Source organism: Sminthopsis crassicaudata, chromosome 4 (assembly GCF_048593235.1).
Source record: "Sminthopsis crassicaudata isolate SCR6 chromosome 4, ASM4859323v1, whole genome shotgun sequence".
NCBI classification, from domain to species: Eukaryota; Metazoa; Chordata; class Mammalia; order Dasyuromorphia; family Dasyuridae; genus Sminthopsis; species Sminthopsis crassicaudata.
Window position 1 is genome coordinate 104,947,113 of NC_133620.1, and position 17,078 is coordinate 104,964,190.

Here is a 17,078-nt window from a genome sequence, read left to right on the forward strand (position 1 = left end):
TGGTCAACCCTATTTTCATTTTACAAATGCCAAGTGATAATAATAAATGATTTGTTCAATGATACACAAGAAGCAAGTGGTGGAGACAAAATCGGCTCAGATCCTCTGATTCCAAGATTAGTGGTCAATGGATGTACCCCCTTCTTCCTTTAGGGTAATGTAAATACTACATATTTGCAAGTAATAATTACTTGTAAATACAATGATATAATTTTTATCTAATATTTATCTAAATAGTTTATCTACTGGTAATATCTACCATATATCCACTAATAATAGTCTATTTACTAGTAATAATCTTTCTATTATATATCTATTATATATCCACTAGTAATACTCTATCTAGTAGTAATATCTATTATATATCTTGTAATAACAATGTATCTACCAGTAATAGTGTATCTACTAGTAATATCTATTATAGGGCAGAAGCCTTGCAGTGCTGTTGACATGTGCATTCCAGCAATTCATGGAAAATACTGGAGCTTTTCATATGTCCTCCCACACTCATAGCCAGGCTGAATAGCCTTCAAGAAAGTTTCTTCTCTCTTCCCCTTCTCTCCCCCCCCCCCCATCCCAATACTTCAGGGTACTAGGCTCCTACCCAAATCCATGTCTACAGCTCGGGGTCGCTGAGAATAGGGCACATTCTTATACACAGCATCCAGGATCTTCTCTTTGACTTGTGTGATTGTGTCGCAGTTTAACACCTTCACCGGGATCTCTGGGCTGTTCTCATTGTCTGGATTTACACAGTTCAGGATCTGCAAAGGGGAAAGTATGATGTGGTGGTAGAATGGGAAGAAAGCTTCAGGGAGGCTGAGATAGACCCTGAGGGATCTCTCCCCCCTAAGACACATTCAAGAAAAACTGCCCTTAAATAAGGAGAAAGAAGGATGCATGACTTGACTTTTGTAGCTGAACTTCTCCCTAGTGATTCTAAACCTTCTTCCCACAATAATTAATACTCTCTTTTTTGAAATTGCTCTGTGCTATCTCATTTACAATTTGTAACTGCATATCTCTTTACATACTATATTCCCCCCACTAGAATGTAAGCTTCATGAAGGCAGAGGCAACTGGTTTTCTTTGTTTCCCTAGCACTTAACATAGTGCCTTTCACATTGTCGTTGTAAGCTTTTATAAAATCATATATACAAAACTTTAAAAATTGTTTAATTTAGTTGACACAGAATATAAAGGGCCAGCCTAGCATTTCTCCACTGTACACTAGGGAGCAGGATTCTCCCCATCCTTCACACCATCTATCATACTTATCAATTCATAGTCCACAAGTGAACTCTCTCTCCTACATACTTTTTTCCTAGGTAAACAGAGTCCTGTTAATACATCTGTAGCCCTGTAGTACATCTATATCTTGTAATTTCTTAGGTCTCTAGTTCTAGAAATATAGAACAGTAAGTTCCTTGAGGGCAGGACTGGTTTGGTTTTATCTTTGTATCCTCAGCATCCAGTACATAGAAGATACTTGATTAATGTTTGCTGATGGATTGATTATTTTTTAGATCTTTCTCCCTTTTCCAGATATTTTCTGGAGACAGCCAATGCAGGAATGTTTTTTTCTTGTCTGTGAATGTTTGTTACAAGAATATTCTTTGTCTTTTTTTTCAATGGGAGGGAGGGTTAGGAAAGGGAGAAAATAGATTTTTGTTGATTGAAAAACTTAAAAAAAAACTTTCTCCCATTCCTTATCCTGTCACCTTTTTTATCTGCCCCTCAAAATTCACCTCCTGCACAGAAAAAGCTGAGGGCAAAGTCTGATGTGTGAGTCAGGGATGAAGGAGTGGAGTTTCAGAGATGGAGTGGTGGCCAGAACAGGATAGGCTACAGGCCCTGGCTTCTGAATGGGTTTTTAGGGGTGAATAGCAAATGGTCCAGTGTGGTCAGACCATCAGCTACATGAAAGGATGTCTCACCAGAGTCTTGTACTCAATTTGTTGTCGAATGAGCTTGTCTTCACTCAGGGAGTAGCGGGCCTCCCCTGTGATGGCATCAATCGGGCCCTTTTCCATCTGCTGCTTGATGGCACAGTACAGCATAAACAGTGGTTCCCCTGCACATTCCTGTTGAGCACATAAACACATATATAGGCGGTGGGTTGGGGCCTAGTGATGCCCTTTGGGTGCAATCCAGGCTATTCTGACTCTACTACTCAGCTGCAGGAAAGACTTTCCCCTAAGAACCTGAAGGGCCATGGGCAGAATGCCTTTTATTTTTCAATAATTTCAATAAGTGAAATAACATTTTCAATAATCAATAATCACTCCCACTTCCCCATGGTCATCTCCTTGAGGGGCAGAGGACAATCTCATTAGCTACACACTGTTGACTCTCACCTGTCCCATTCAGTTGTCCCGCCCACCTTTCTCACCTCCCCACCCTTTGCTAGCCCTGTCCAAACCCGTTCTTACCTTTAGAAATTTGTGGAGGAGGAAAGCGAACCAATTGGTTAGCATCTTCTCAGCCACAGACTCTGTCCTGAAGGAAGAAATAAGGAGCAAAGGATTTTCATTCCAGAAGCCAATCAAGCCAGCCAGGGGTGGGGGCAGGCATGAAGGTGGGGAATCCCCAGATGTGAGTCAGGAGAAGGAGCCAGGGCAATGACAAGTAGGTGGAAGAACACTGGCTTGAAAATCCTAAGTCATGAGCCTCTGGAGCCCTGTTTCTGCCACTACCTGTGTGATCTTTATCATTTTGGGCCTCAGCTGCTACAATCTGGAAAACTTCTGGGTTTGGTCTGCATGGCTTCTAAGGACCCATTCAAGTCTAATAAATTGCTCCAGCTGCTATGAGACAATGCAGCTGCTTGGGGGAATAGGGGGAAAGGGAGGGGAAATGACCATTAATCACCCAAAGTCTAGGGGTCTAAACCTACTAGTCAATTAATTCATTCAGGTCTTGGTTCGTTAGTTCTATACATTTGACATACATTTATTAAGCATCTTGTTCTGTCTGATCCCAGGACTATGGGGAGACAGTTTCAGCTGCCCTGGTGGTCTCCCCCACATGCCTTCTGTTTGCTACTTTTTCCCAGCCTGCCTCCTAAATCATCTGTTAGGAGTGGGGTGAGGAAAGCAAGTTCACATTTTCCTTTTGGGGAAGTGCCTTGCACTTAGTAGGTATCTGATAAAGGTTTGTTGAATTGGAATTGAATCTAGGTGACCCCGAATCTAGCCCCTCTAGGAGAGGGGGTCTGAACCAGAAATCCTCATACCCAGCATGGGTAAAATCTGGTTTCTGTCAGCATCCTGACCCTTCTTCCTCTGATCTCCCCATACAAGGATGTTTCACTAGCTGGGGCCTGGGCAGGAACAAAAGCTTCCACGACAGCCAGTTAGTAACTGGCCTGGCTGATGGGGATTCGAGGGGTATTTTAACTCCACACATGGTGTAAATTATACCCTCTATCCAGAGCAAATCACAGGCATTTGCCAGGGCTTCCAGCAATTTGGGCCCCAGAGTGACAAATGGCAGGAGAAATTGTAGCTTTCTCCCCAGGTCCCACCCAGCATCTTCTCCCTGCATTGTGCCTGAGATTAGCTCTAATTTAAATACAAGGCTCTTAATGAGCGTTTCTAATGCTCAGATTGGCAGGCTAGGGGCTCCCTACTTAAAGAAATAAAGGCCTTTCTTCCACCCATCACTACCCCACGTGGGGCTCCAGAAGCTAGGGACCTTTGCAAGTGACAGTTTCAGGGAGGAGGTAAGGCTAGTAAGTCAAGGTCAATGATCTCCTTCCTCTAGCTTCCAATAATAGATGCTCTGAAACTCACCAAATGTCTTCCATAATAAATAAGCTTTAGGTAAGGGAAAGTCAGCAAACAACTAAACCAGCTCTTTTCTGGGCTCTGTATATATATATATATAAGGTGAAAAACAAAACCTTCTCTGACCTTGATCTAATAATAATGATGATACACTATCTTTTTAATATAACCTTAAGGCTTACAGAGCAACTTAAAACAACCATATGAATGGGGGAATCCCCATTTTACAGAAGGGAAAACTGAGATAGGTTATTTACCTATGGTTATTCAAACCGTATTTCTCAACCCCAAATCTAGAGCTTTTGTCATGAAGCCATACTAGCTTCAAATGATTATCAGCTGGCCAGGAAACAAACTGAGAGACATGAAATCACTTGTCCATGATTACAGAGCTGTCTTTTTTGGTTCTGTTTTGTTTTTAAATCAAGGCTGCTGCTGGTGTAGTGGATAGAGTATCAGTCCTGGATTCGGGAAAATCTGAATTTAAATCCAGCTTCCGATATTTACTAGTTGTGTGACTCTGGGCAAGTCACATAACCTCTATCTGCCTCAGTTTCCTCATCTGTAAAAGAAGGATAACAGCACCTACCTTCCAGGGTTGTTATGAGGATCAAATGAGATAGTCATTGTAAAGCTTTTTGCAAATCTTTAAGCATTATATAGATAAATGTGTACTACTGTTATTAACAAGTCCTTCCCTCTTTCCAAGTAGGATAAAAAGTATATGGTTCATTTGAGATGTGTGTGTGTGTGTGTGTGTCTGTAAAGAGAGACAGACAAAGAGGCAAAGAGAGAAACAGAAAGAAAAAGAACAGAGAGAGAGAGGGAAAGAGACAGAGATACAGAAAGAGACAGAGAAACCCACAGAGAGACAAACACACAAAGAGATAGAGAGAGAATGAACGAGACACAGAGAGAAAAAAGAGAATGAATGAGAGAAAGAGAAAAAGAGAGAGACAGAGCCAGAGAGACAGAGCCAGACATACATACACATGGAGAGAGAGAGAGACATAGAGAGAGAATGAATGAGAGACTGAGAAAAGAGATACTGATACAGAGACTGAGACAGAGAGACATTCACACACAGAGAGAAAGAGACAGATAGACACAGACAGAGACACAAACATAGACAGAGAGAGACACAGAGACAGAAAAAAGAGAGAATGAATGAGAGATACACAGAGAGAAATAGAGAGACAGAGACAAAGAGACAGAGATAAATATACACAGAGAGATACACACAGGGACAGGGAGAGACAGAGAAACAGAAAGAGACAGACAGAAACATTTAGAGAGAGAACACAAACTGTCATGGGAAAAGTAAAAGGCTTCTCTGGGTTTGAATCTGAGCTGACATTGATAAACTTATTTTTGTAAAATGGAAATAAGAATACAGTTCTTGTACCTCAAAGGACCACTTGTGAGAAGGTCAAATGAGATACCTCAGTTTTCCTCACTTGTAATATGAAGGGGATCAGCATAGATTATGGATATTCCAGGATGCCAGACCTTTAGCTTCCCCTGCAGGTGGGCTCCCTATTAACTACCTGCTCTCCACTTGGGGTCCCCAGCCTCCCCCCTCCTCCCCAGTGCTACATGATCAGACCTGCGCAGCAGCAGTTTGGGGTGGTTCTTATTCTCCAGGTTCTTGTCGATGAGGTCCGACAGCAGCTGTTTGAGCACATCTGTAGCATACTCCAGCCTGCCCTGCAGCCCGGTCATGATGAGGGAGGCCACGTTGCCTCGGTCTCGCATGGAAAAGCTCCGCTGCAGCTCCAGTGTTCGGATGAAGGTCAGCAGAAACACCTTATTGTTGATGAGCTGGGCAAAGAGCTTGAGTGCTTTCTCCACGTGCTGCTGCCCATTGCCCTGGACCTGTGGGGTGGTACCCTCAGAGATCAGAGCTTCCTCCTCCTCTCCCACTCCCACCATCTCCCAGGAGCCTGTGGAAGACCTACTGCTTAAGTTTACCTGAGCCACAAAGCCATCATGCCCTTTCCTTTATGTCTTTGGGGGAGTTGGAAAAATAGCTAGATACTGAGACTGGACATCACTGCTCATGACCAGTAGTGGTCTCTAAACTTGTGTTATCTTTTGGAATAAGGGGGAAGAAGACCTAGGAGATTAATTCTATGCAGGAATCAGGGCTGAGTCTCCAAGAAAAAAAAAATTGGTAGATATACCAATGGACTCAAAGCTGAAAACTAGCTTAGAAGCCTTGGTTTCTCCCTTTACATCCCCCAATTTTTAAAATCCCAACAAGAGGCATTTATATATATATTTATATATATGGTGCAACAATATAGCTTTGATTGCCTATCCACTCTGTGTCCCAACCCAAGTTGAGGATGAAGTGATTTCAAAATATTTAAAGACCCATGAGTTGTTACTTGCTAGTTGATTTGCTGGCAATGGGACATTCCCTCTTTTTGATGGTGATGGTATAAATGTATAGAGTTGGGTGGGAGGGTATTACCTCCAGTTCCCGAAGGACAGGATGGTCCTCAATGCCAGGGAAAAGAACTCTCATGGCATAGGTCCGGTAGTCCAGGTAGGGGATTCCTGAGCGGTCCAGGTCACTGGTCAACTCATTGATATCAGTCTGCAACTCGGCAAAAGCTGCATATCGAGGGGTGGAATGGTCATGTGATAAGTAATACAATAAGTGTAGTGATAAGAATGCATCAAAGAATCAAAAATTTAAATTTGGAAAAACCCTCAGAGACCATAAAGCCCAACCCTATCATTTTACAAATGAGGAACCTGAGGCTGAGAAAGGTTAGTGAGGCTTGCTCAGGGTCACCCAGCTAATGTGCTCAGATTTTCCTATTATAAGTCCAACACTCTATCCATTGTACCATTTAGCTTCCTCATGACAGCTCTGTGACTGAAATGAGTCTGAGGGGAACAGGATGGGAAAGAAATCCCTGAAGGAAAAGGAAAAGTCCCAGTGTACACAGATCATTAGCTGGATGCATAGAAGGACCAGGTGGTGACCTTCATGTTCCAGTGCTAAGATTCTACAATGAGGCATGAATGAGTTATCCTCCAAGGTCTTTCCTAATGATATAATTTCATGCTTCTAGGTTATTTCAAGTGCAACAAGAAGGTTAGAGATGCTAAGAGTAGGAATCAGCTGTAACTGTGAGATTAAACTGACTTTTCATCTACCTTGAGTCAGATCCTTCCCCAAAGTTTGTTGGGAAGCCAGAATACTAGCTTTGGGAGCCATGATGATCCCAATTTAATAAGTCCCAAGGATTCCAAAGAATCTGTTTAATCAGCAATCATTTCAGTATCTTTTCCCTCCTTCCCACACCCCCCTCCATATTACTGTGCCAGGAGGAACCTTCTTCCTATCTTTCCCTGAAACCATCCGTCTCTTCTTCCACACCCCTCCTCCTAAACTCCTTTAGTTTGTTTAGGATCTTGAGTTTTGAAGAAAAAAAAAGAATGTCTTGACTTCTAATTGATATATTCAACCAGAGAAGTTCTCAGCTGTGGACAAAATCCATCGAAAGTGGAAGTAGTGGGGAGGGAAAGTGTGTTGGGGGCTTCTGGTTGCCTCATTGAGTGTGTGGGAGGTGGAAAAAAATCTCCTTCCTCTATCATCCTCCCCACCACACACACACACACACACACACACACACACACACACACACACACACAAATATGCACAGACACAGGTGTCTCAGTATCTCAGCTTTCATAGACTGTGGGGGAGAGAAAAGGCTCTGACCCCTCCTCACTTCTGTTTTCCCCATATAAGATAATGACTTTTTAAAATAGGGGATCTACAGCAGGCCAGGGCATTAGTGAAATGGTTTGAGTTATTTCAGTCTTGTCCATCTCTATATGACCCCATTTGGAGTATTCTTGATAAAGATACGGGAGTGAGTGGTTTGCCATTTCCTTTTCCACTTCATTTTTATAGATAAGGAGGCAAACAGAGTTAAAGAGACTTGCCCCTGGTTGAATGGTTTGAAATAGAGCAGGGATTATTGCTCTGACTTTGTAGATGGGAAAACTGAGACTCAGAGAAGGGGAGGAAATTGTTGGAAAGCATCCTGAATCAAGGTCAGAAGTGGAATTAGGATGATTCCCATGTTGCTCTCAGTTCCTACACTGGTCTTCTGTGAGGAACCCTAGGGGTCTTTTCCTTGGGGGCCAGAAAGTGCTGCTGGAGGAGATGAGACTAATGTACGGGAGTAAAGAATAGAAGTGAGAGGGAAGGCAGAAAAGGTTGAAAGTTATTTTTGAGGGGAGAGAAACAGTGATATCCCATGAGACTAATAATGAAAAATAGGGAAGTATTAACTCACCTTCTTTACACTCCAGGGCCACTCGGGACTCCAAATTGTCCATCTGCATCTGAAGGCGCTTGAGGGTGAGGTCATTCTCTCGGGACTTGCGTTTGTAGGCGATAAGGACGATGATGACAATGATAAGTAGAAGGCTTCCACCTGCTGCAATGCTGATGATGGCCGGCAGGGTTAGCAGGCTGTCTGAGATGACGCTCACTGAGCCAGGGGAGAATACCATCCCTCCCACATGAACCTGAGTATCATGGACATACACATAAAGTCAATTTATTGTCAAAAAAGAAAATGGTCCCAAAGACCATTGCATCCTTAGCCTCAGAGGCCAGCTAATCCAACTCCCTCATTTTACAGATATGGAACTGAGGTCCCGGAAAGCTAAATGATTAGGGGAAAGGTCACAAACAAAGCATCAAAGGTGGAATGTGAACCTAAGTACTCTAATGTCAGTTTCTATTGTCCAATCCTGCTCTGAGGATATAGAGTTGCTCTTGTCTTTTTAAGTTAGGACTGTTTAGTCCACAATTACACAGTCTATAACTTTGAGGGTAAATCTATTTGCTGCTTATTGCCTGCCCATAAATTAATTACATTAAAATATATATTTTGTTCTTCACCCTGTTTAAATCTGAGAGGCTGAATAGAATCTGTAGGTTTAAGAGCATTGAATTTGGAGTCAGAAGACATGCATTTATTAAGCACCAACTGTGTACAAGTCAATAAATGTCTTTTAAAGGACAGTGCTAAGTGCTAGAAAAGATGCTTTTAGAGTCTGTGCTCAGGAAGCTTATAGTCCAAAAGTCAAAGTCATTTTATGAACTAAAACTTCCTCATCTGTAAAATGTGGATAATAATACTTGGGCTTAACTTAATGGGTAGTTATAAGACTCATATATTAACTAACAGCACTACATAAATGTAAATCTGATGTTAAATCCAACATGGGTGAAGTGGGAGACTATTGATAGAGAAAACTGTCTTTTTTTGGATGTATTTGCTAGTTTTGTGGAATTTTTTTTCTTTTCCTTTCTATTGTTTATCCTCTGAGTGGGGGAGGAGGATGTGATGTAGCAATATATATTTAAAGTCCAGTATACATAAGATAAGACATTGGGGAATAGAGGGGAATCTACCACTTGTGCAGGAAATTGCTACTTTCCTACATGCAGGGGAGTTGACTAGATCACCTGGTCTTTTCCAACTTTAAGATCCTTCAATTCTGAATGAAAAAGGCAGAGCCACTAACCATGACCTTGTGTTGTCCTGTGAGATTTGGGGGTTCACAAAGCAGCTGCGTCTCAGACACAGTGACAGCACAGGGGGTCTCTCCAATCAGCACTGTGTAATTCAGCTTGGCTCCCCCTGAGGCTGGAGGGCAGAGGTTTTTGCCCTGTTGAAAACAGTAATAGAAAAATTGGTATGTGTTTGCAAAAGGCAAGTGTGTATTTACAAAAACAACAGCTAAGGAGACGCAAGGATAACTAGGGAAGCTAAAACGGAAATAGCAGATTCTATAATAAGCAAAAGTCATTTTATCTGGGTTTTCAATGGTGGGGGCGTGCTTCCGACTGAACAGAATGAAGGAATTCTGGGTAACTATGTGAGAAGTCAAATGCAATGTGGTTAGAGAAGAGAAATTTGGACAATTATTATCAAAGAAGCATGATCTGTGGAAATATAAGAACCGGGAATTATTATGGCAATCAAAATGGCCCCAAATCAGAAAACAATTGTTGACTCACTGCAAAATTTTTGTTTTCAAATGCCCAGGATTGAGAAGTAAAAAGAGAAAGAGGATGACAAGAGTAAGGAAGAAGATGGGGAGGAGGGATGTAGAGGAAGAGAAAAAGGAGAAGAATAAGAAGGAAGAGAAGGAAAAGGAAGAGATAAGAAGGAAGAGGGAAAAAGAAGGCAGAGGAAAAGGAGGAGGAGGAGGACAACGAGAGAAGGAAAAGGAGGAAAAGGAGAATGAGAAGAGAGAGGAGAAGGAAAAGGAGAAGGAAGTAAAAGAAAAAGAAAGAGGAGGAGGAGAAAGGAAGAATAGCCCCCTTTTATCAAGTGAAAGTAGTGTTTCAAATTCATATGTAAAGGATGGGAGGAGGAGAGGAAATTTAAACTTTAATCCTTAGAGAATGACTGGGAAGGAATTCCTCATTCTAGTCAACTATTGGGCATTCCTAATTCTTCATTTCATTGTGAATCCAGCTGGGGATATACTAAATTCTCTTCTTGCCTGAGTTTGTGAGAAATCCTGGTGGCTGATGTGGAATTTAAAGAAGCAAAATTCAAAGGAATATTTGGTGGAGAATATGAATGCCACACTAAAAAGAAGAGAGGAATAGAAGAGAAAGCAGATATGAAAAGTAAGAGTAGGGAAGAGATAGAAAGAAAAGCAAGAAAGTACAGAATCAATTAAGCAATCAACTAAAATTTATCAAGTGCCTATTATGGGCCAAATACTGTGTAAGAAGTATAGAAATACAGAGAATGAGATGAGCAAAAGAAAGGAATGAAGGAGAAAAAGAAAATGAAGGAAGGAAGAAAAGAAGAGTGGAGAAAAGGGTTTTCATGTTGTATTGCACACTGCAGGTATTTAATAAGTGAAAATAATACTTCTACCTTTAGGATGATTGGGGATCCTGGCTTCTGGTCCAAGACTCCAGTAGGGCTAAGTAGTTCAAAAGTGGGATTGGGATAGTAGATGAATTTGGTGTCATTATAGATCAGCAAGGACTGTACGTTGTTGAAGACAAACCCAAACTCATCTGGTCGCTCAACGGCATCTAGGCCAGGCCGATATTCTGGAGTCAGAGAAGGAGCCAAGCAGGTCAGGGTGGTCGTGTTCACAACCTTGCACACCTGAGGAAGACAAAAGGGCAATATGATATCATTATACATGTGAAGTCATACAAAATATTTCCATATAAGCCATCTTGCAAAAAAATGCAAAAACCCCAAGAAAAATAAAATTGAAAAAAGTATGCTTTAATCTACATTCAAAGTTTATCAGTTTTCTCTCTGCAGCTGGATAACATTTTTTTTTCATCATGGGTCTTTTGGAATTGTCTTAGACCATTGTATTGCTGAGAATAGCTAAATAAGTCCTAGTTGATCATTATACGGTATTGCTGTTATCATGTACAATGTTCTTCTGGTTCTGTTCACTTCACTTTGATCAATTTATATAAGACTTCCCAGGTTTTTCTGAAACTATCCTGCTTGTAATTTCTTATAGCACAATTGCATTCCATCACAATCATATATCACAACTTGTTTAGCCATTCCCCAATTGATGGGCAATTCCCTCAGTTTCCAGTTCTTGGTCACTACAAAAAAAGAGTTGTCATAAATATATTTTTATTCAAATAGGAAAAATTTCCTTTTTCTTTGCCTTTTTTTGAAATACAAACCTATTAGTGGTATTTTTACCTTAGGAGCACATGCACAGTTTAGTATGTATCCTTTGACCCAGCTGTTCTACTACTAAGCCTATATTCCAAAAAAAATCAAAGAAGAAAAGCAAGTACTTTGTAGCTTTTTTTTTTTTTTTTTTTGGATTGGCTTGATATTGACCTAGAGAAAATTCAACCACTACTTTGGTAAGAGCCAATGTAATATAGTGGAATTGAAGTCAGAAGATTTGAATTTGAATTTCTGTTCTACTGCACATATTTTTTAGCATGGGCAAGTCATTCTCTAGGATCTCTTAGAATTTAGTCCCCAAACATAAGCTAAGGAAATTAAACAAATAGTTCTTTTTCTTGACTCTCTGATGCTAAAAGGCAAATCCTTTGAAGAACCCATTTAAGTTCTAGAAATGGTTGAAATCTTTATAGTCCTTTAAGATTGAGGAAGTCCTTAAGGCAATAACTTATTGTAACTGATGGTAAAGAATGTCTTATGTCTTGGATGAGAAGTGGTGAGCTACAGGGGCAGATTGATGCATACCTTTTCAAACATGGCCACTGTTTTTTCTTAACTCTTAAATGGTTCAAGGGAAAGTTATTTTGGGTGTGGAAAGAGGTGGTTAAGGTTAAACAATACCAAAAAATGATGACTTAAAAAGAAAAGAACATCAACCAAATATTTAAAATGAAAACAAAGGAATGATAACCCTGCAAATTAAGCCCTGCCAATATAATTTCATCCCTGTTTTACAGACAAAAATGAACAAACAACGAGGCAGAGTAGCATGAGATCTGCCCAGGATTTCATAGCTGCTAAGTATCAGAGTGTGGATTGAGTTCTCCTGATTCTTAGGCTCTTCCTCTTTCCACAAATCACCCAGCTTCTTCCTTTCTACTTAGTTTTGGCTCAGCCTAGTTTGGGTTTCGATGTGAGAGCCTCAGTTGCCCAATCATAGCCAAGACGGCGCATCTGGCTTCTCAAGAACGTGTTGCATTGGCAGCCAACTTTAGGCATGTGTGATGAGCCAGACACACACTGAGACACACACACACACACACATATATACACACAGACACACATCTAGACTTTCAATTTCAGGAAACAAAAATGTCTATATGTGTGAAAATTATTGAAAAAGCTGAGGTTTTCATGGGTCTTCCAAAGAGAATTCAAGTTTATCAGCTGCTCCTTTTTGAAGGCTAGCTAAACCTCTTCCCTGGACAACATCATTCTCCAGTCTTCTTCATTTGAGAGAATAGCCTTTTAAAAACCAAGTGTTGCCCTAATTTTCCAAGTAGGGACTTTGAATCACGGACAGGCTGGCAGATGCAGGCGGTTAGCATAAGGCTCTTGGTTCTAAGGCTTTATGGGGAACCGACTTTGTCTTGGAGATCCTCTTATCTCTGCTTCTTTGCTTCTGGACAGCTCCCTCCCTGTGCCCTTTCAGATCTCTGGGGTTCAGCTCCTTCATGAATAAGCAAATAGCTCTGGAACTAACAAGCTCACTTCTGTTTGCTCCCTAACTAATGCTGCACTGGCACTTTCTCTGCCAAAAATTCTTTTGGGTTGGACTTCTCTAACCTCTTGTCCTCCACATCACCCGGTGAGACCCCTTGGTAAACTGAAGGAGATGGCATCTTCTGGGGGGCTCATCAGAAATTGGGAGCCAATACTGGCTGCACTGAGAAACCCCCTCTTGCCCATTACTCTCCTAGGAGAAAGGGTAGTTTCTATCATTTGTTTGCCCTAATATGCTTCCTCTTAGGAGAAATCTCTCCTAAGTATTAGTCCAGCTTAAAGGAAAAGAGAGTAAAATTATTTGCTTTTCTAGAGATCAGCTAGGCAATTCTTCGGTCTTCAGACAGGAATATATCGAAGTCATAAGTCCTCAGCCTTAGGGGGGCAGGGAGGAGGGTGGGAGAGCTACCTTAAAAAAATTCTGTGACACTTGAGAAATAATTTTAAAGTGTTATAGATCTATATATATAGATCTATACTATAAAAGATTATATATTTATGTTTCTATATAAAATATACATATACAATGCATGTATCACTTTCACATGTCTTCTCTATATAATATATACATATAAATATATATTATGCTAATATATGCCCATATGTATGTGTAGATATATATATATACATACACACACACACACATATATATATATATATATAATATATCTCCTTTCACGTTGCCTCTCCTATTAGAATGAATATCTCTTAAAGGCTAGGGCCACCTTTGTTCTTTCTTCATCTCCCCAATGCTTAGTCTAGCATTTAACAAGTACTTTATAAATGCCTGTTGACTGACAGACTGAGAAACTACAAGATAGCAAAAAGCTGCCATGAATTCAGTAATAATTCTAAATCAATATGGGTTCTATTAATAGTAATGTATACTTGAAAAATAGGGGTGCATGTGAAGGGTATTTATTCAGTCCACAGAAAGAATGTGCTCATTTTGGATTCATATATAGATTTGTGGATCTTTTTGTAATAATTCCAAGAGTCACAGGTCTTGAATCACAGGACCTGATCATCTTTAGAGGTCACTTCTAGCTCTAAATCCTGGGACCATGAGGCGGGAAAGGAGTGCTGCTGGAGAAGTCTTTGGATGAGGGGAGGGTGCTGATGAGTTCTAGTGGATGAGTGGAGGGAGAGGGTAAATCAGTGAGTTAAGTTAACCTAGACTAAATGGAAAGGTATAGAATACAAGGCTGTCCTGTCCAATCCCATTTCCAATGGTCTCCTGGGAATCAGCATGCAGTTATTTTGCAAATCACTTTTTGTTACACACTTTTGTCATCTCTCTACTACAGAGTGCCATGTTCTTTTGTGAGGAAGGATGCTGCCCAGGCATGAAAGGGTGGGGAATGAATCTGTGACATCATCCCCTTCCCTCCTTCAGCAACAAGTCAGGATCTTAGAACTTTAGAAATTCACTTAACACTTTCTAGCTGTGTGACCCTGGGCAAGTCACTTAACCCCAATTGCCTCAGCAAAACAAACAAAAAACCCAAAAAACAACAACAAGAAAAATCTTTAGAAATTATCTAGTTAAAACATTGCCTCCACAAAATCTCCAAAAAATGATTCCCCTAGCCTTAGTGATATTTCCTTTTCAGTGACAGAAATCCCAAGATGTCCTGGGATAGCCCCTGAGACAGGCCATTCTAATTGGACCAGCTCTATAGTTGTTAGGATTTTTTTCCCTCCAAATTCAAATTCAAATCATTATTAATGTTAGTGTCTCATAAAACCCAAATTTGCTTCTCTTCAACATGTGCCAATTTGCTCTAATTTTGTCCTCTGGATCCAAACAGAATGAGTCTAATCTGTCTCCATCACATTTGAAGAGAGTTCCTTTCTGATAGTCCAAAAATAAGATGGTTTTGAAGGCCTTTCTGAGGCTCACATAAAGCAGGATGCCTTTTGTTATGGATGCCCCTCTTCTTTCTGTCTTTTTTTTTTCCTGGAGATTTCCCTATCTTGTGCTTGCTTTCTCAATTTAAATCAATAGTCAAACCCTAGGATTTATGTAGTTGTGACAGTTTCACTAATCATCCAATCAGCAGGTACACTGCTAGAATTTGGGAATATAAAGAAAAACATACACATTTTATTGAGGACACACAAATCTGAAATGGAAAATCAACAGATAAAACTAATAGAACCTTCTAATAAAACCCAGGATGTGTCCAAATTATCAAGCAGCCTGCCCCACTGTGGAGCAAATGAAAGATCCAGACATTCTATACACGAGCTAAGAAAAGAGAAAAGAGAGAGACGGACAGAACCTGGGCGAAGGCCAGCCTCTCCACAGGACCACTGTTTTCCTGCTGTGGCCCGAAGATCAATGCACCTGAGGTGATGAAACCCCATTCCCCAACTTCTGTTTGTCCATCCCCCTGCTCCTGAGTATTTAATTTTAGACCTCAAGTTTCCCCTCAGGTGAGTTAGAACACAAAATTATAAAGGAATATACTTTATGTGTGACTGGCTTATTTTAATTCTTCGGGGAAAAATTCTCTAGGACCCCTGACTGCTAAAATCCCCCCTTCAAGTTTTCTCCTCTTACAAACATTTCTAGTTTTTTCCATCAATCATCCTTTATCATGACTTAGAGAAAGCCATCACTACTCACATTTACAGATTCTTTGCCATTGAACTTGACTCGGATCCTGGGTTCTTGAATAACATCCAGGTTGAAGCCTGTGATGGTTAGGGGTGTGTGGCCACTGGGGATAAATAGAGGCTGAGTTAGAGAAATAATGACAATATTTTATAGTACTCTCACCTAGATCTCAAGACTTCTAGAGGCTGACAGGGCAGGTGTTATTATTTCCATTTTACAGATGAAGAAACTGAGTCTCAGCAAAGTTAAGAAAAGATGGTGTAATGGAAAGAACACTAGATTTGGAGTTAGAGGACCTGGTTTGAATCTGTTTTAACTGACTTTGGGAAAAGTCATTAAGATTCTCTGGGTCTGTAAATGATTTTGAAGATCCCTTCCCAATATAGGTCATGCAGATTAAAAGTGATGGGATTGAGACTTGAACCCATATCTTCTAACCCTAAAATTTTGTCAACTAATTATAGTATAGCTTTAAGACTTTTAAACTTTAAGTTAGTCTAGAAACATCAGGATTAGGTGTTTAGGAGCCTTTCCTGAGCCCTAACTAGGCTTAAACGTAAGGCTCTAGATTTTCTTGATTCCATTGTACCCCAGGTTCCTGGCTTATATGAGCTGGGAGCATCCAGAATTCCCTTCTAGAATTATTTCTTTTTCTTTTCCCCTCTCCCTTACCTGGCAATACTCCATTCTGGCTCTATGCGCTGCACTCGGGGGTCATCAATATATTCAAATTGTAGGCTGCTGTGCACATGGGCTCGGTCCACACTAACAGAAACAGGGACAGGGCCCAGGCCATGGGCTGATGGGGGGGACACGCACACGATCTCATTCATAGATCTCCTAGGAGGGAGACAGAAAGAAACAGTAATGTGGGGAGTTGAGTAAAAGCCGTGGGAAGCATGTAGGTCCTTGGAAATGCATTTGTCTGACACAGAACAGGTAACTGTGGTCTGGGAGAAAGACCATTGGTTTGGGAGCAGAATCCCACTCTGCAGCTCACTTCCTAAGTGACTTTGGGGATGCTCCTGATCTCTCTGAGTGACAATTTCATCATCTCCAGAAATATGGATAGGAGATTCCTAGGCTGTCAGAGATTGATGAGATATTTGAAATGGTCTTATCCAATCCTCTTGTTTTTCAAATGATATTTGAAATGGTCTTATCCAATCCTCTTGTTTTTCAAATGAGGAACTTTTTCAAATGAATAATACTTGTCCTGACAACCAACAGAGTTATTATGCATTCAGTAATTATTGCCCTAATGACTCTACAAGTTATTATGTGAATCAAATGATATGATGTATGTGGAAGCATTTTGAAATGATTCAAAAATTTTTACAAAGGGAAAGGAAAAAGTTCTTTAAAAAGGGCAAGAAGTTTGTGATAAGTACCTCAAGTTGAATTAGATTAGAAGGATAGAAG

General features: G+C 40.6%; 1 protein-coding gene across 1 annotated transcript in view; it reads right to left on the reverse strand.

Moving 5' to 3' along the window:
- The window catches only part of PLXNA2 (plexin A2), a 313,540-nt gene that overhangs the window by 19,830 nt on the left and 276,632 nt on the right, over positions 1-17,078 (reverse strand). The window contains exons 16-25 of the mRNA XM_074309060.1: positions 16,329-16,496; positions 15,666-15,759; positions 10,727-10,966; positions 9,354-9,497; positions 8,111-8,345; positions 6,265-6,407; positions 5,395-5,663; positions 2,433-2,499; positions 1,938-2,084; positions 605-764 (exon numbers count right to left, since the gene is read on the reverse strand). Of these exons, the coding sequence (XP_074165161.1) occupies positions 605-764; positions 1,938-2,084; positions 2,433-2,499; positions 5,395-5,663; positions 6,265-6,407; positions 8,111-8,345; positions 9,354-9,497; positions 10,727-10,966; positions 15,666-15,759; positions 16,329-16,496 (1,667 nt within the window). The remainder of the gene's footprint in view (positions 1-604; positions 765-1,937; positions 2,085-2,432; positions 2,500-5,394; positions 5,664-6,264; positions 6,408-8,110; positions 8,346-9,353; positions 9,498-10,726; positions 10,967-15,665; positions 15,760-16,328; positions 16,497-17,078) is intronic.